Below are 20,000 nucleotides of genomic sequence, written 5' to 3'. Positions count from 1 at the left end.
GACTGCCGTGGATACGCTTCTCTCCGCGTCTCGTCAACCCTTCCGCGCCTGCTGCTTGGCGAACAGGACTACCGCCGCGGACGCGGGACCGGGACCGGGAGGAGCCCTGCGGGCGCGGGCGGGGAGGCGGACGGCGGGACGGAGTGCCTACCCGGAGGAAGGAGAGGTCACGGCTGCGGTCGATGCTGGTGATCTCCAGGTTGCCCATCACCACCTCGCAGCTCTCGTAGTACTTGCGCAGGGTGCGGTACTGCTGCTCCAGGTCTGACAGGGTGCTCAGCTTGTTCTCTGTACCCGTGCACACTGCAGAGGGGAGGAGGGGAGGAGGAAGAGGAGGAAGAGGAGGAAGGTGACTGATCACGAGAGAGCTGTCGCGCAGAAATAGTCTGTGAGGTTTCTCAACCGGAAACGGAATTTAATTCGACTGGAAACCCGAGGAAAGAGACGGTTGAGAGAGAGAGAGAGAATGAGAGAGAGAATGAGAGGGAGAAAGAGAGAGAGAGAGAGAGAGAGAGAGAGAGAGGGAGAAAGGGAATACATGCTGAGAGAAAAAAGTCACTGTAGATAGGGAGGCGCAGTTCAAAAGTGCGCAGACTCCGACACAGGGGGCGCTATTCTCTCAAGTGTTTGCATACATTTTGAAGGCGAGTTCACCCTACAGGCCCACATCCAGGGAGCCATCCTGGCTGGTAATTAAACAGCTATTTCCACCCATCAAACACTTTGTGGCACTTAAAGACATGTGCCATCTGCAGTATCTGCTGCCACCATCCAACGGGAGCCGGCCAGCCGCATAGGACACTCCTTACGTACACGCATGCACACACACACACACACACACACACACGCCCGTACATACACTTATACATACGCACACATACGTATGCATATATGTACACAGACAAACACAAACACACACACACGCATGCACACTGTCTCATGCCCCAATGAGCTGTTGTCATAACAGCCTAGGGCAGCCAGCTATGCCTGCTAACACTAGCTCAGCTCAGGAACAGAAAGAGAGAGAGAGCGAGAGAGACAGAGGGTCCCTGTAAATGAGACATGGCAGTAAAAGCTCACATTGGTTAAGAATCCCTGGCACTGCCAAACACCAGCCTAGCTGGTGCGCCTGTTTGTGAGCATGTCAGCGGGCACATAATGTCAGTCATGACGCTGTTCCTGTTGCATCACGGTGAAACGTCGCTGCAGTCCTCCGATCTTTGAGAGGGACTCGGCGCCGGTCGTGGTCCGAGACGGCCTCGGAGCGGTGAGGGGACCCCTACAGACGCTGCGGACATTGGCAGGGTGCCAGTGCTGACACCCATCCCCTACTGACCCATGGCACGCCATGCTGTAGCCGTCCGTGGAACGTCATCCCGGCAACACGTCGGCTGTTTCCCTCCAAGTGAGTGTTTGTTTATGCCAGCAGTGCTCTCTCTCTCTCTCCCTCTGTGTCTCTCTCGCTTCATCCCTCACTCTCTCTGCTTCCCTCTGTTCTCTCACTTCACCCCTTTCTGGAACATTTCGTCCTCTCTTTCTCCGTCACTCCCTCTCCCTGAAGAGAAAGAGCTCCAATAACTCCGAAGAAACTCACGGCGGCTTCCGTCCCGGACCCAGGATTTTCATTATTCAGCAAAGTGGGAGAATCAATTAAAAAAAAAAAAAAAAAAAAAGATCAGAAACGGCAAAAGAGCCTTGCCTGAAGGGACGCGTCTCTTTGGAAACAGAACCGGAAGCTGTTGCAGACACAGCCCCTGACCCCTGATCAGATTACGGGCCGCCACGGCGGAGTCTTAAACCTCCACACAGCGCGGGTGCGACCAAGGCGTGCATTAGCGTGACGCTTCGGTGATGACACCCCGGAGGCTCCGGCGCTGATATTACACAGGAATTGTGGAGGGCCTTTATACTAGCGCTGCCGCCGATGAAGGCCCCGTTTTTCACCGCCGTTGCCATGACAACGAGCTACGCTTTGACGCTTTTGTTCACCCTTTTTTTAAAAAAAAAATATTATTATTTTTTTTTTTTTTTACATTTCCACCGCCCACGCGCACTCGTAAACGTCAGCTTGTTGGACAGAATAACGTATGCCACAAAAACTCTTTTATCCAATAATAAAACTCATTCTTTGACTCAATAATTTAACAACCGCTATAAAGAAAAAGAGCAAAGCGCGGTTATCAGCGTGGGCCGGCTTTTGTGCCGCGCGCGTTTCCTCTCCTGCTGGCCATGCCAGTCCCGGCGCAGCTTGGACGGGCGTCTGCTTTTCGCTGAAGTGCTTTAACCAGAGACAACCAACTTCATTTGAGCTTTTTCCCCCCAAACTTGCACTGTGGAGAGACGGTACAGTGAGGAAGTCTTCAGGCGTCTCCTCATTACTGCGACACCCGCTATTGCACTGGAGCGCGAGTTCGCTCTCTGCGCTCGCAGGTAGCAACTGCGGACTAATTACCGATTTCGCGATTGTTGCCACGCGCGTTACCGTAGGTGCTGAAGTTACCGGGAATATCGCTTATGCAAGCCGTTTCTATCCGCTGTGACGAGGCGTTTTCTTTGCTTTACAGTTATTCTGCGGAGTTTTGTTGTCTTGTTTTTTAAAGACATATTTGAAAATGCATGAAAACAATGACAGCGTGTTTAAAAATTGGCCAGTTTTTAAATTTATATATATATATATATTTGTGCTACAAAGGTGACAGAAGATCGAGTTCACCCTAGTCTCACTATACATTTAAGGACTGAAAAACCGTGACAGCAGTAGGTTTTCGACACGCGCCAGGCTAGCGTGTGTGTCAGGAGGAATATGGCATTGGTAGAACCAAATCTACACAGTGACACCAGTACTGTGATATTTTCAAATCTGATTTGAACCACTTTCACTTTTCATATGTAACTAACACGTAGTCTTGAGGCCTAAATGAGAGCTGTCAGATTGGACTTCATGGTTGTCACACCCCATGCACACGTCACTGTCATCACTGTTGCCACTGTCATCACCATCATCACTCTCACGATTGTTGCCATCTCATCACCGCCATATCACCATTATCACCATCCTCACCGTCATCACCATCCTCATCACTGTTTCCACTGTCATCACCATCCTCACCATCCTCACCATCATCACCATCCTCATCACTGTCGTCACTGTCATCACCATCCTCACCATCATCACCATCCTCATCACTGTTTCCACTGTCATCACCATCCTCACCATCATCACATCCTCATCACTGTTGCCACTGTCATCACCCTCCTCACCATCATCACCATCCTCCTCACTGTTGCCACCGTCATCACCATCCTCACCCTCATCACTGTTGCCACCGTCATCACCATCCTCACCCTCATCACTGTTGCCACCGTCATCACCCTCCTCACTGTTGTCACTGTCATCACCGTCATCACCCTCCTCACTGTTGCCACCGTCATCACCATCCTCACCCTCATCACTGTTGCCACCGTCATCACCCTCCTCACTGTTGCCACCGTCATCACCATCCTCACCCTCATCACTGTTGCCACCGTCATCACCCTCCTCACTGTTGTCACCGTCATCACCATCCTCACTGTTGTCACCGTCATCACCATCCTCACCGTCATCACCCTCCTCACTGTTGTCACCGTCATCACCATCCTCACTGTTGCCACCGTCATCACCATCCTCACCCTCATCACTGTTGCCACCGTCATCACCCTCCTCACTGTTGCCACCGTCATCACCATCCTCACCCTCCTCACTGTTGTCACCGTCATCACCCTCCTCACTGTTGCCACCATCATCACCATCATCACTGTTGCCACCATCATCACCATCATCACTGTTGCCACCGTCATCACCATCCTCACCGTCATCACCCTCCTCACTGTTGTCACCGTCATCACCCTCCTCACTGTTGCCACCATCATCACCATCATCACTGTTGCCACCATCATCACCATCATCACTGTTGCCACCGTCATCACCATCCTCACCGTCATCACCCTCCTCACTGTTGCCACTACTGCCTCCTCTCTCATCTCACATGTGCGGCAGTCATGGTTGTGCCTCTCACACATTTCCCCTCATTGCTCTAATCATGAACAGGTGATGCATTACTGGTTTGTGCATTTTTTCATGAATGTATGTTGATCACACGTGAGGTTATTACAAAAATCAGAATATTACAATGAGCCGAGTCAGTTAGAAACATACAGTCACTGATTACAGTGTAACCAGTAAATTCACCCACAAATGTAAAGAAACTACATTGATTCTTTCACTGCAAGTTTCCCTGCAACTGTTAGCACAAGTATTTTAATATTTCATGCCAAGTACATTTCAGAAGGTGGGACTTCCATTTTCCAGTTACATTACCTAGTACTTTGCCTAAACATCCTATACTTTCACTACGGCCTGAACTGACTGTCTGTACTGTAGTACTCTTTTTGCACAGGACACACAAGCCAACACACCAGCACAACGGGGCATACGGTCACCGTCTGCCCCAAGTGTGGCGTTCAAGCGTTAGCTGCAAGCGGCTACCTCCCCAAACGCGAGCACTGGGCCTGCGTCGGGTTTCTGACCCAAACAGGCGGAAACGCCACAGAAGGGTGAAGAACCATCTCCCTGGCGACGGCCCGCGCACGTCCTCCGCCAGCCACACAGACGAGAGGCGCAGATGGCTTCATTCAGGCTGCTTTATTTTGCCCCGCATGTGCTGGGGGCTTGAATTTATTTTTAATTTTTGTTCTTGAGGTATTTCATTTCAGAAATGGTAGATTGAGGCAATGAATCAGAATTTTTTTTTATTACATTTAATTAATGAGAAGTTTATGAGCCTCAGGTAAAAAGAAGGAAAGAAAGGGAAAAAGCAGAGAGAGAGAGAGAGAGAGAGAGAGAGAGAGAGAGAGAGAGAGAGAGAGAGAGAGATCTCTTATAAGACAAAGAGGAGCTTTCCATACACATTAAAGCATTAATCACTTCATTAATGGAAAGGAGATTTTCTCTGCACAATCCTGCGTTTCTCCGTCAGGACAAAGCATCCCGACGAAGCCCCGGACAAAGCCAATGGGCACGCCGGTAACTCTGCCGACGTGGGATTACAGCGGCTACAAAACATCAGCGTTGATTCCGGTTTTGGCTGTTGTGTCTCTTCAGCAGCGAACGAGCATTAGAATTCTGAAACTCATCCTTAACTCGGAGGCGCTGGGTGATAAAAATGCAAAGCAGAGGAGAGACCCAGAGGAACGTCATGGGGACACTTCAGCATGCTAGCCTAAAAGGCCTCCGTCTGCGCTAAACTCACAGATGGAAATGTGAATTGTATCTGAGGTATAATACAGGTTTTTTTTTTTCTGAAATCGTTTTAGGTTCTGGGAGCTACAGCAAACAGCGATTTATCATCCCATGGGGAATGCTCGGGATACCGCGTGAGATGGGAAAACGCCTGTCCGACATAGTCGGTTTTCCGTTGGCTGAGCGGAGCACTTTTTCTTCTTGGTGTGAGCACATAGAAAAAGGCTCCCGAATTCGCATCACTGTCGGCTGTGTCAGTTTGATCCGAGAAGCTCCTCTCACACCCCACACACCCCACTGTGCTGTTATCCTCTAATTCCAGCCCCTATTCCTGGTCTGTGTTGGTCAAGGCTGACGTGAGCAAATGAAGTGTTGCATCATCACCAGGACAGTAGGGGACAGCTCTGGGATCTAGAGATCTAGAGCCTAGTGCCCCGTATGTCCCACATACCTTAGCACGGAGTACGCCCGCCCTGCTCCTTTAAGGAGCGAAAGAGGGAGAGAGGAAGAGAGACAGTGAGAGATAGAGCCAATGAACCTGGACCGTGGAGATGGAAGTTTCCTGCTTCGGTAGTGACAGCGGAAAAGGTCACGCTAATAGCTAGTGACTCTCCCATTTAAATAAAGTCCTGAAATGTCAGTTCCTCAAGTAAACAGCATGCGAGCAGGACAACCAGCCAGACGTTTAGAGAGTTGGAGTGCCTAAAAGAAACGAGAAAGGAACGTTCCAGGAACACCGACCCAGTGGTATTTGTTTCAAATGCTCGCCAGAACAAGTGTGCCCAGATTGCCGGAACATCTCCAGTGATTTACAGTCCTCTGCACAGGAAATTAACAGTAATAATAACAGATTACACCATGGACGGTGATGCTATGGCGCGAGCGCCATGTCCTCTGAAATCCCTCCCCTCTCTCCGCCACCACCGCCAACGCCAAGCATGGTCCATATGGCGGAGGATGTTGGTGCAGACATACAGGCAAACATATGCTTAGGTCAGCTGGTCACCAGCGCCGGCCAGCTTTCGCCGTTTGTCATGGTCGGAGGAGATGAGAGCATTTGGGCTTCACTTTGAGTTCGTCGGCCTATGGCTACGCGGCTGACGTTGGACTACGAGTGTCTGTGGATGTGCTGGGGACACACACAAGCTAAGGCAAGTTTATTTGTATAGAACTTTAAATATGCGATGGTTAATGATATGTGATGGTCACACATACCGAGATCCTAACATTACCCATCATCCCACGATGCCTCAATCCCAGACCACAAACACACCTCTCTGCCTAGGGCAAGAATGTTCCGGGAAAAAAAAAGATCGCCATGAAACTACTTAAAGGAACCTGAAGGGAATGATTCTTGGGTTCATCTTAGAAGACCTGGGACAAATTTACAGATGGACAAGAGGGGAGATGGGAAGTAGAGAGTCTGCCTGCGTTTAGGCTGCTAAATCCTTCTCCTACTATTATGTTGGGAAAACAGAGGCCCCTTCTACTTTCAATAATTAGACATGACATTTCGGATTTTTTTTCAGGTACTCTATGTCAATAAAAGGTGTCATTGAAATTACTTTGCATTATCATGTGTCATTATGTGACAGGAGAGGAAGAGGAAGAGAGAGAGAGCGAGAGAGAGAGAGAGAGAGAGAGATTTCTATTGCGAACATAAGCACAGAAAAAGTGGGAAAATTCATCTTACTACTGCAGTGTAATAACGTAGCTGATGGCTAAGCTACTGTAGGCCAGTCCAGAAGTAGCTGACATGTGCGTTCCTTCATGCACAGCTTTCCCTTCCGCTTTACTGGAGATCATTTCTACTGCAGCCCGTGCGGCTGGTTTCTGAACACGACACGTGCGCACGGACGCCCGTGTGCCGCACACGACGACCGTGAAGGCAAAAAGACGCATCAGCACGTGTCAGGGCTTGCCATCTGGAGCTACGGTGCACCGGAGGCAAGTGCAGAACAACTGAACACACACGCATTGGGCTCACCCTAGATGGGCTCACGCGTGCGCACTGAATCATTCACCATAGTGGCAAACATCATGGACCCCTCGGGGAACCCAGTCAGTGCGGGACAAGGGAAGACTGGGATGAAACTTACAGGCCCCGGTCTTTCCAGGAAAGTATTCCTTGTTACAACAGACTCTGCATGTGGTCATTTTATTAGCCACTAGCCAATCGGACCTCTGTAGGAAGTTCACAAACACAGGGAGGATGAAACGCTCCTGCACACTCGTGCGTTCCGGCGACGTCAAGGCACCAACCAATCGCAACGGGCCATGAGCTCTCGCGTCAAGACTCCCCAGCCCGTATCTCAAATCGCGGCCATGGCGCACTAGCCAGGAGCTCGGAATCAGCAACGGTACGTGACGCCCACCCCTGCTATGCCCCTCCACGGCAAGCTCCGAGGGGGAGGGGGGATTCGGGGGAGGATTAGCTGACTTGATCCGTTTGGCAGGGTAAGCCCACTCTCTGGGGCAGTGGGCGGGCTTAGAGCCCTACGGCGCTCCCACTTCAGGCAACTGGGAGATCTCGTCCTCTTGTGCTAAAACCAGCCAGCTGGTCAGAGGAGACGGATGAGGAGGAGGAGGAGGACGAGGAGAAGGGACAGAGCTCCTCTATAGGAGCGCCTGCCCGGAGCCTCCAGAAGAATGCTTGGAGCGTCGCGCAGGCTGTGAGGACAGCAGAGGCTCAGCACACCCCGCTGTACCTCCAACGGCAGTGCGGGAACCTGCCCGCATGCTGACACGGCGCACTTCATCCCCATCATCCACGGAGGCCAAAAGCACAACCCCCCCCGGTGCATGGTCATAAATCCATGTCATGTGGTAATTGGAAAAAATAAATAAATAAGAAAATATATAGAGTTTACACTCTGCACTGTCCACACACAGGCGCCCATATGCTGTAATCGCACTCTTCATCAAACCTGAGGTAGCTACTGTACTGTAGTCTTCCCGCTTCTTTTGCTCAAGGTCATCAAGGTCATCGGGGTGTTGACAACAAGAGACGGAGTAAACGCACAGGCATTAAACACACTGCAGGCCATAGATGGAGAACTGATTACAAAGCCTCTCGTTTTCCTTCTGTAGCTTCTTCGATTCTCTTCTCATGCTCAGAGCTATTACACTCCTTCTCTCTCTCTCTCTCTCTCTCTGAGTGTAGCATCTCTCTACGTCTGTTCTCTCTGCTCAGGCTTGTCGATGTGTAACTAAAACTTTTCCTGATAAGCTTTTACAGCACATTTCCAGTAACAGAGTCCCTGTCATTAATTACAGTCTGTGTGTGTGTGTGTGTGGTCTTTCATATGGCGTATCCTTCATGCTGCAAGCCCACGAGCTCTCTGTGCTCCCCAACACCTCTTCCCTCTCAACCTTCCCCTATGAATCTTAATCTCATCGCAAACAGGTGCCATCAATTCCCTGTTGGCCCCGCCCACTCTGCTCCAGCAGGAGGGATGGACCTCTTTGGCTAATTTTTCCTCCAGAATTGCCTAAGCCCACACAGCAGAGAGTCAGAGAGAGAGAGAGAGAGAGAGAGAGAGAGAGAGAGAGAGAGAGAGAGATTCCTCAGCTGAGAGGAACCGAGGGCGGGGAGGGGGTGGGGCTGGAGGCGGAGCTGCACTTGTGGGGGCGATTCAGGTGAAGGGCACCTGTGCACAGAGGAGGCAGGGAGTGCTGAAACAAGCCTCTCAAACCACGCGGGTGCAACGAGGTTAGGATGAACGGCACGAGCTCGGGCCAGGTAACAAACCGCGCAGGAAACGCGCTGGCTGTACACGCCCACCCATTTCCTAGCGACCTCGGTGGTGATCCAGAGAGCTGGAGCAAGCCACGTACGTGTAGTTTTCCCCCAATGCCACCATGCAACAGGGAGCATTTGAGTTAGCACCACTGTGCTTAAAGCAGGACCAGCGGGAGCAGTGTCAGCGATCCCTCGCCACACAGCTGTCCTGACGGCCTCTGCGTCTCCGCAAACTCCCCCCTCGTCCATCTTACTCGGCACATCGGGGCCTAGCCCGTACCCGTTCCTTCTCTCCTTTTCTTTCTCTCTCTGAAGTTACCCTCTTCCTCCTCCCACGCTCTGAAAAATTCCCCATTTTCCAGACGCGCCTCCATTTCTCATATTTTCTCCGCTGCCACCATCCACCCCCAACACCAAGTTCGTCGCCGTATGAATAATGACAGTTTATAACTCTGTGTGTCTCCTTACACCCTTACAGTAACCCACGATGCCTTGTGACACAGACAAAAACACACACCCACACACCTGCTGTACTCTCACATATTTTGGGGGGGGAATATCATATACATATATTTGGTTCGAATGAAGTCAAGGAATTCACCTGATCCTGGGATCAAAGGTCAGTTGTCATAACCACTACTTTACAGGGACAGGACAGTAAAGCTGAGAGGAGGCAACATTCCCAGAACCAGACAAGTGAACCAGTGGTACCGAAATAACCCAACATCTGTGATAGCACACAAGATGCAGAACAGCAGTGATGAGGTGGCAGTCCCAAACAACGGGAACGTCCAAACAGAAAGGAATATGAGAAGAAAATTCCAGGGACAGAAAGTAGGAAAAATAGGATGAACGTGAAAGGTTGACACCACGGCTGTCCCGCTGGCGACCTTAGGCACAAATACTGCAAACTACAACCCCAGGACTAGTAGAAGGTCCCTGTGTGGAGAAAACCCACTGAAAGGGTGAAACATGCACACACTGAAATTATTATTAATTCCTGTCTAACCCTTTGTGCAATATATATACACACATATATTCCCCCAAATGTGAGAGAAATAAATAATAATTAGGACCTTTTTATCTGTTATTTCCAGCATATTTAGGCATATGAGATATTTTCCCCAAACCAATGTTTAGATTAGTGCAGTTAGAGCTCCCCCAAATCGGCAGGTTACCATTTGCTACTCCGCCACAAAGCAGGCTAATATATTCTGTTCGACATGGCGGGGCCCGCTAAAGGCCCGCTCGGCGCTGCTTTAATACGTACGAGAGACACCGCGGTAGATCGGCGGAGGGCTCCACAGGCACCTTAATGAACAAGTGATTGCGCGCGTCCCTCGCCGCCTTCACCGGCGGAAACGGGCAGCGACGCAACGACGCAATGACGGCGAATATTAGGCTCACACACGCACGCGTGCCTCGACATGTCACCGCGGCGGTTATTCCGAGCTCTGCCGAGGAGTCGCTCATTTCCCCGGCTGGCGGTTTAATTTGTGAATGCCCAGGCTGTTCCGCGACGCGGCGGATCGATTATAATTTGTTTTAATGCCGAACAGAGAACTGTAAATAGTCCGCCGCTGACATTTAAAAGGATATACAAACACACAGCCGATGCAATCACGGAAGGATACGCACCGGAATTGGGCCGAGGCCGTAATCTATACTCTTATTAAAGGAGAGAACAAATTCCAATTGTAATATAATATATAAATTAGGCAGGAGAGTTGGCAACTTGATGAAGATTGTGAGGTTGCATTTGCAGGGTATTATACCCGATCCCCAGAGGCGATGACAACATGCCTGCGGATTCAAAACCGCTTAGAGACAAAACACACAAATACAGCTGTCATGTACCTGCCACTCGAAAGCACCTCCGAAGCATGTATGTTAAACGTAATGCCGGTACCGCTCACAGAACAAATGTTTGTACCGCGTGAACAAGGCCCTCGTGCACAACGGAAGTTGTGAAGCGTCCTCGTATGGCCTGCCATGTAGACTAGGCCTAACGCGGGGCCCTGTGCTGAGTTTGGCGACACACCAACTGCAGGTCCTGTCACTTGGCACGTTTGAGCCACGGGCAGATGATGACAGAGCATGCAGGTGGTAAGTCCATTCTGAATCCCTAAAGAAGACATAGAATAGGATTACGTAGCGTGAACGCTTCACCTGACTACCTGATACGAGCTAAATGTTCATTCGAGATGTCATTTCGTTGTCCTGCCAATAGTCGGAAGAGTTCGGGAACTTCCTTGGACGCTTCCTACACTTCCACATGCTTGCTTTCTTTGCCTTGTGAATTAATTGGAAGGAATAATTTCCTCCTTGTAGCCTTGACCATCAACTTTTTTTTTTATAAATGAGGTACGTTTGTAAGCTTTTAAGGAATCTATTGATGAACAGCAGATGACTGAAGATAACTTACTAACAATGACTCCGCTGACGGACGTCCACAGAGAATGGGATAAAAAAGAAAAGGCATATTGATAATTACTCTAACAACGGGCTAAATGGATATAGAAATATTTATAATACATATTTGAATATTGCTTCTTTGTCCTTACAATGCTGTAACTCTCTCTGCCTTCGCTGAGTGGGACCACGAGACAGAATCGTCCGTTACCCTAAAGCACAGCTTCAAAATCGAGGCGCACCCTCATCTTGGGTCAGGACGGACGCCTGTGTGCACCAGGGCCTGGGGGATGACGGGGCGTGCCGAGGTGCAGGTGGGAGGACCCTGCCCGTGTGTTGGGTGGGCCTGCGGACCCCCCCTACCGAAGGAGGCCCATGCCACTCAGACAATGGGGGGGGGGGGGGGGGGGGGGGTGAAAGAGTCAATAAAAAGTAAACACACAGGCAAGCGTTTAAAATGGCGCCTTGCTCTCTGCTTTCAGGCAAAGTGGAAGCAAAGACAAATCTTCCGGGTAACGTTCCCAACGATTCCCCACTGCATTTTGTTCAAATGTCAGTTTGGAAGAGGTCACAATCTTGAATATAGTCGATTTATAACATGGATCACATTTTGGTCCTTATTGTTGTCAGATTTCCTCTGAGATCGTATAGATCCTGTTGCACATGTCGCTGAGGATGTTGTGCTGGGAAATTAGGTGGAGTGGGTTTGGTTAGCACACTGGACATTTAGTGCTCTGTAACAAAGGGCAAACACATATATCTTCATTAAACTCTTGTCAGGCAGTTCGGGGATATATAAAATAAACGTCTGCTGTGTAATTGTTTTCTGTGAGATTGGAATTATATATATTTTTTGTGATTGTTTCCTTAAACATTGTTTTTTTTCTTGTATTAGGTTTGGCTTTCCCATTCTCTGCGAGGCAATTTGGCACGTGTTTATGCAGGGCAATTCAAGGAAAGATCATCACACAGACAGCTTATTAAGATACCCCCCCCCCACCCCGTAATAGCCCCTGTACCCGTCTTCCACACGCGGCCGCTGCTAGCTCATCTTAGATTTCCCCTGCTGATCTCAGATCAGCGAAGCTGCCGCACCAGTGTCTTTGAGGTGCTCCTGAATGGAGCTGTGAAGTGGTGGGAGTTTTAGCGAACTGCAGTGGAGCGGCGGGTGGGGCATTTCCCCGGCACAGTTCTGCACCTGCTCCTCCCGTGTTCCCAATCTCCTCTTTCTCCCGCTCCCTTCCTGCATCCCTCCCACCTGGTGGGACGGCGGCGCTGGTGGAAGCCCCGAATTGCTAACTGGTTTGTTGAGGGGGAGGTCGGCCTTTTCATTTCAATAAACTACCTGTGTACCAGGAACCATGGGAAATTACCTGTGTACCAGGAACCATGGGAAATTACCTATGTACCAGGAACCATGGGAAATTAGACCATCCATTTGTGGCACTGGACCCATCTGCTACATGTTTCCATTATATTCTCTCTCTACCTCTCACTTTACCTCTCTCATCTACCTCTCTCTACCTCTCTCATCTACCTCTCATCTGCATCTCTCACTCTTCTACCTCTCTCTACCTCTCTCTACCTCTCACTTTACCTCTCTCTCTCTACCTCTCTCTCTACCTCTCTCATCTGCCTCTCTCTACCTCTCATCTACCTCTCATCTGCATCTCTCACTCTTCTACCTCTCTCTACCTCTCTCTCTACCTCTCACTCTACCTCTCTCTCTCCTCTCATTCAACCTCTCTCTCTCTCTACCTCTCACTCTACCTCTCACTTTACCTCTCTCTCTCTCTACCTCTCACTCTACCTCTCTCTCTCTACCTCTCACTTTACCTCTCTCTCTCTCTACCTCTCACTCTACCTCTCTCTCTCTCTCTACCTCTCGCTACCTCTCATCTGCATCTCACTCTTCTACCTCTCTCTACCTCTTTCTCTGCTTCTTTCTCTCTCCCTCTCTCGTCTTTCTCTCTGCATCTCGTCCACCTCTCTGTACTTCTCTCTCTCTCTCTTTCTTTCATTCTCTCTGTCTCTCCCTTGCTCTTCTCTCTCTCTCTCCTTGGACCCACACACATTGTCGGTTCTCAGTGATTGATGCACTGCCCGAGATACAAGCAGAAACTCCAAACATATGTCACACTTGTTCCGGATCTACTACGTACTGCCCTTCTCGCTGAGAGGGACAAGCCACTGCTATCGACCGTTAAAGGGCCGGCGACCCTGAAACAGGCCCAACCACGTCAGCGGGCCACCAGCACTGTCTCGGGAGCTGGCTGTGTTTCTCAGATGTACTAAATATTTCTCTCTCTTTAAAACAACAACAACAACAAAACAATTAACCTTTGCCACATAAGCAAAGCAGCATATCATTAAAATGTGAGCTGGACATAATATGGTTGCGGCGTGTCCCGTGGTGACAGCTTGACCCCTGTCAGCGCATCACAAGGGATGCTAATGCCCCGAAGATTATCATCACCCAGTCTGCAGACGTGCACTGACCCTGTGCTGACCCTGTGCGGGCCAGAGAAACATGGAGCATGACACCAGAGCAGCAGTCTGTGGAGCTCAGCGTTGAACAGGCTAAACCCACTTCTACTCCCGTAAGGGGCTTGCAAACAGACCAACAGAGACCCCACCCCCCACCGGTTACAAGGCCAACGACACACGTGTGGGTTCGAATAGTTGGCTTTATAAAGGTGGAACTGTTCCTATCAAGACAACGTAATAAATTCCAAAAAATCTGACCACATTCCTTCCATTCTTTTAGCTCTTCACTGGCTCCCAGTTAAATATTGGATCAATTTGAACATTTTTCTGTTGCCATATAAAGCACTCAATGATCTGGCCTCTCACTGCATACCATAACCCACCTTTACTACAGCACTCTTAAAATGCAGGGCTTCTCATAGTCCCTAAAATTAGTAAGACTACAGCCGAGGCTAGAGCCTTCTCCTATAAAGCCCTTCAGTCAGGGAACAACCTTAAAGCTTCAATCCGAGACTCAGACACACTCCCAGTTTTCAAATCTAGGCTTAAGACTTTCTTATTTACTCAAGGTTTTAGTGAGCCTTCTGCGTATAAAGGGGCAAAGCTTGGAGCTCCTGGTTGTAGAGCTAATCTGGGATGTTGATGCTGTCGTCCAGCCACCAAGTGTCCATTCAGGGTTGTGCCGATGATCTGGACGATGATCAGAGAGCCTTCAGGGGTCACTCTCAGTCTTCTCTCTTTTAGTCACATGCTAATCGTTGGCTCTTGTACGGACTGTTATGGACTGTTCATGTAATGGGGGCCTTGAGTTGATCCCCCCAAGGTCTCTTCCTAATCCTCATCTGGGGAGCTTTTCCTTGCCTCCATCGCCCTCGTTTAGGGATCTCATTAGGGATCATTAGGCATATGGACGCGTACATTTGTAAAGCTGCTTTGTGACAACTTGTGTTGTATAACGCGCTATGGAAATAAACTTGACCTTGACTTTGACCTTGACATCGTAGAATTTTAACCTGGCAAATATATTTACTGTGATTTAGTTGTTTGCACATGACTGAAAGAAAGAAAGAAAGAAAGAAAGAAAGAAAGAAAGAAAGAAAGAAAGAAAAGATAATATTGCTCAGAATATTTTTTTCACTACAAATTCTTCATACTGGCCAAGAGTGGTACCAGATGAGCACTTTCCTTGTTCCGACCACACATGTACGCACACGCACACACTTGAGTAAAGCATCTAAGGAAGTAACCTGTGTATGCCGTAATTGTTATATACCCCTTGGCTCTCAGCAGTTATGCTTCCTGACGTCAAATTAGGCTCTAATGAAAAACAAGTCACAACGAATAAATCTCAGGCTTACCAGTCAGTCCATCTGGTGCACAGTGTAATGAATAGACCCAGAGAGAGAGAGAGAGAGAGAGAGAGAGAGAGAGAGAGAGAGAGAAAGGGGCGGGGCTTGCTCTATCAAGACAAAACTCTGACAGAGACGAGGATGGAGGAAGGCTGAGCGAGAGAGAGAGAAAAAACAGAGAATCTTTAGTGAGCACAGTTGCGCTCCCTGTAGCTGCTTTACTGGTTCTGACACTTTATTCTGCCCATTAGCCAGAGAGCATGGACCTGTGCTTCTCCCTCAGAGGGGGGAGGAACAGCAGTGGCAGGTGGGACGCCAGCCCACCCGCCTCCACTGAATGAGTGCTTTAGGATTTTGGGCATGAGCTGAGGAGGGGTCCGGCGGGGCCATCGCAGTCTCGGGTGGACGCCACGCTGGCGCCTGGGGCACAGATGTTGCCCATCACTCTGATAGGACCTCCTGCGGTTGTGCATAAGGCCAGCTCCTCATCAGGAGATCCTGAACACGTATGCCTGACCCATCCCCATGCCGCATAAATAGATCTGTGTTGTCCTTGTGACGTCTTTATCAGCGGGTTTAGGTTTGTACAGATTTGAAAGAGGGGGGCGGGGGGGCGCAAATTGTGTTGGCTGTGATGAGGCTTGTCTCTGCATCTCTGATGTGAGTTCAGTTAAATAGGAAGCTAACCTGCTTCTCCTGCTATCTCTCTCACTCTCTTTATCTCTCTCTCTCTCTCTCTCTCTGTGCCATCTCATTACTTCAGGCTCTATCTCCCTGGTCTCAGACAGTGCAGTAATATTATCCCAGACTGTTGGTTACCCTCTATTGCAGTCCACTAAATCTCACCAAAAGGACAGAATGTGTGTACAAGATTAATGATTAATACGATAGCACCAGAAACAATAAAGGCGCAATATTTGGCAGCTCAGTCCCCGCTTTGGTGAGCTGCATCTGCTCGTCTGTAGAATAAAGCGCGTGCACACCCCCCATGCTTCCTCACGCCGCTTCTAATGACATCATCGTCAAATTCCTGCTGAGTGCAGCGTCCCTTCCGGGTGGAGCGGTGACCTTACAGCGGGTGTCGAGTGTGTTTCCCTTCTGAACCCTGGGAGCCAACTAGCCCCCCTCTTAATACTGACAGCTTGGCCGAAACTGTGTTCTCTGTGGTTTGGTATGTGTGTATTCGAGCCCGCGTGTGTATGAGTGTATGTGTTTGTAAACCTCTGGGCTTTGGTTATATGGAGAACTGCATGGAACACCCACCCACCATCCTGCTGACAGACCTCAGCCTCAACCAGGTCTCCAGACTCCAGCAGACACTACATATACACCAAACTGCGCTGGGTCTCTCTCTCTTTTACACAGAACGAGAGCAACACATCAGTTCACCTTCTATCTTTTTGCTTCTCGCTCCATCTCTGTTTCTCCTAGATATAGACGCACACACACACACACACACACACACACACACACACACACACACACACACTTACACGTAATGTGAAAAGGCTACCTGGGGTACTGTCTGAACTCTGGAAGGGCTGAACACAGCAGGGGAAGTTTGGGCATTGCATAACAGCCCTGCACTGTGATCTCGCTTGTTCAGATAAAGCACACCTGCCTATGACCCCGCCCGCACAAAAGTGTGGGCATGTGTGTGTGTTTGTGTGTGCGTGTTTGTGTATTTATGTGTGTGTGTGTGTTTGCATGTGTGTGTCGTGGTGCAGGGCTGACTTGCTCTTGCAGTGAAATGATCGATTACACGTCTGAAGACGAGAACACAACTTATGCACTGAATGTCCTACTGGATCCTGTTCATAATCAGATGGGTTTTAATGCAGAGACCATGCGTAGCCACAACAGGTTTCTGCAGACTACATTTCCCACAGTGCCCCCCTGCTCCCCAGATTCCCACAGACGGGAGTGCAATGAGCTAACAGCTCAGAGCTCTGGCACAGATCGCAGCCAGTCGGCTAGGTGTACCTGCCAGCCGCCCTTCCCCGGCTGAGCTCAGCCCGCGCAGGCACGGCAGCTCCCGGAAGCTCAGCGGGGTAGCGGGAATGCGGGAGCACAGAGCAGAGTGGCATTTAATAAAGGGAGGCGGTGTGATTGCTCTCACCTGCGGAGATCCAGGCTCGCTCTGAACTGACGTCTGGAGAGTGATTAGCATAAACGAATTCCGGACGCCTGTCCGCAGCGAGACTGGCGGTTTTACTCTGGCTGGGAAGAGGAAAGGGAAGAACTGGCAGCAGCGTCCCAGGATGCCACGGATGAAAACGGGCACTAAACAATCCCGCCAAACGTGTCTTTGTGTAACTGTCTATCACGCACATCTAAGAATCAGCCTCGGCAGTCTGTTGTGCAGATTGGGGCTTTCTCGTGACAGCTGGGCTTTATGGAAAACACGTCTAAACACAAAAACACAGTGGGACTCGCACAATGGCATATGCTCACTCCTAAAATCACAAAGGTCAGGCTTTTTGTGTGTGTGTGTGCGTGTGTACTGAACTATGGATTCCATAGCTCCTTGGGTTTGAGGGCTGCCTTTGCCCCGCCCCTCGACTACCCCCTCATTCTGGCTGCTTTTGCCCCGCCCCTCGACTACCCCCTCATTCTGGCTGCTTTTGCCCCGCCCCTCGACTACCCCCTCATTCAGGCCACCTTTGCCCTGCCCCTTGACTACCCCCTCATTTTGGCTGCCTTTGCCCCGCCCCTCGACTACCCCTTCATTCTGACTGGCATTCCAATGTTGAAGACAGTGCCTCTGCCCAGACACCTGGGGGATTCAACGATCAGGGCACTCAGCAGACAGTCAGTGGGTGGGACCTTCAGGCCTGTTGACAGACACGTAATAGGCCCATCAAACACCTCAGTGCCTTATCAGGCGTTCCGTCATCAGACGCTTCCCTCATCAGACGCTCCCTCTGCGAATGTTTCCACTGACAATATCAGCAAAAGTTTGTCTTTCTCATGGAACTACCTTTTATCAGTCGAAAGTTCCTGTAGTTAGAAACATACTGATTTCTAAATGTATGATATATACACACACACACACACACACACACACACACACACACACACACACATACACACGTGCGGTGGGCCAGCTGGGAGTGTCACTCTTAGCTGATGCCTTTTATTGTAGCACGTTACCCTGTTTTCACCCCACGGTCTTGCTGTGACCTCTGACCTCTCAGACAGGGGATTTAATTGAGCCCAGCAAAGTGGAGTGACACTTTAATGTATTACTAATTAGCTAAATGACAATGAAATTGCTTTAAAAATTAGGAAAGTAAAGCTCTCTCTCTCTCTCTCTCTCTCTCTCTCTCTCTCTCTCTCTCTCTCTCTCTCTCTCTCTCTCTCTCTCTCTCTCTCTCTCTCTCTCTCTCTCTCTCTCTCTCTCTCTCTCTCTCTCTCTCTCTCTCTCTCTCTCTCTCTCTCTCTCTCTCTCATTGCAGCCCTCCCATGCCTGAGAAGTGGAGCGTCAAAGCATCATTCCTTCCTGGGATGCCCATCGCAAACAGGGATGCTGCTCCAATCCGGTACGTCAGGAGCCGCAGAAGAGCATCGTGGGTACAAGCGCAACACGCTCCCCGCCCACACTTCCAGAGACGCCTGACAGAAGGGCGTAATGGAGTCAGGGCTCCGCGTGACTAATCCGACGGAAGAATTAAACTGAAGGAAATGAGCGGAAAATGACAGGGCGGAAAAAATCCCCCCGAACAAACGCAGCCCCACGTTGGCTCGTCCGCCCCGAGCTTGAGTGAGTCCATGAGCCCCTGAGAGCTATGGGGGAGGGGGGACTCTCCTGCTGTGAAGTTCAAGGTATTCACTGTAATGAAGACGGTGATTTGAGCGCAGTAGCGGTGTATGGCTCAAATCCTCTGTCATCAATTTTGTTTAGTAGAAAAGTATACACTCAGTTTTGGACAAAACAAACATCACTGGATCACATCAAAAGTAATAATCTGTTAAATCCTGAACATAAAACATGGAGGATTATTTTTGTTTGTTTTACATACAGTATATTCAGTATACAGAGTTTCTCGAGTCGCATTTGCTTATTCGTTGTATTAAATATTTTATAAATTTTAAACTAAATAGAATCACTGGAGTTGTGTTGGGATCTTGTCCTCAATATATCAGCCTAAATGTCCTAATGTCTTAATGTCTTAATGTCCTAATGTCTTAATGTCCTAATGTCCTAATGTATTAATGTCCTAATGTCCTAATGTCTTAATGTCATAATGTCCTAATGTCTTAATGTCCTAATGTCTTAATGTCTTAATGTCCTAATGTACTAATGTAGCAGTGTAGCTGCATGTTGTCCTTCACTGCCAACATACTTCTGAAAGGTTTGAAAGTTTAGTTTTTCCTCTTCCTCAGAACCTAAACTGCCGTTCCCTGCCTCTGGAGCCTGATGGCCTACAAGGAGCGTTTGCTGATAAACGCAAAGACGCACGACTTCAAGAGCCGGTCTCATCTCCTCAGAACACTACACATGTTTGTGTACGTGCCTGTTTATTTATTTATGCTCCAGCCCACAGTGTGAGAATCAAACAGTAGCAGTGCCATTTCTCTGTCTCTCAGTCACACACACACACACACACGCACGCGCACACACACACGCGCACACGCACGCGCACACACACACACACACACACACAGCTCTTCATGCTCATCTCCAGGAGCTGTGTGGAGACCGCCAGAATACAAAGAGACTTTTCTGCCA

At 49.5% G+C, this 20,000-nt stretch overlaps 1 protein-coding gene across 2 annotated transcripts in view; it reads right to left on the bottom strand.

The window, feature by feature from the left end:
• The window catches only part of LOC113581338 (receptor tyrosine-protein kinase erbB-4-like), a 237,036-nt gene that overhangs the window by 130,573 nt on the left and 86,463 nt on the right, over nt 1-20,000 (bottom strand). For both annotated transcript variants that reach the window (XM_035520983.1, XM_035520991.1), the window contains exon 2: nt 152-303. In XM_035520983.1, the coding sequence (XP_035376876.1) occupies nt 152-303 (152 nt within the window). The remainder of the gene's footprint in view (nt 1-151; nt 304-20,000) is intronic.

Source organism: Electrophorus electricus, chromosome 2 (genome assembly GCF_013358815.1).
Source record: "Electrophorus electricus isolate fEleEle1 chromosome 2, fEleEle1.pri, whole genome shotgun sequence".
Classification (NCBI taxonomy): Eukaryota; Metazoa; Chordata; class Actinopteri; order Gymnotiformes; family Gymnotidae; genus Electrophorus; species Electrophorus electricus.
This window is presented reverse-complemented; position numbering and strand designations above follow the sequence as displayed.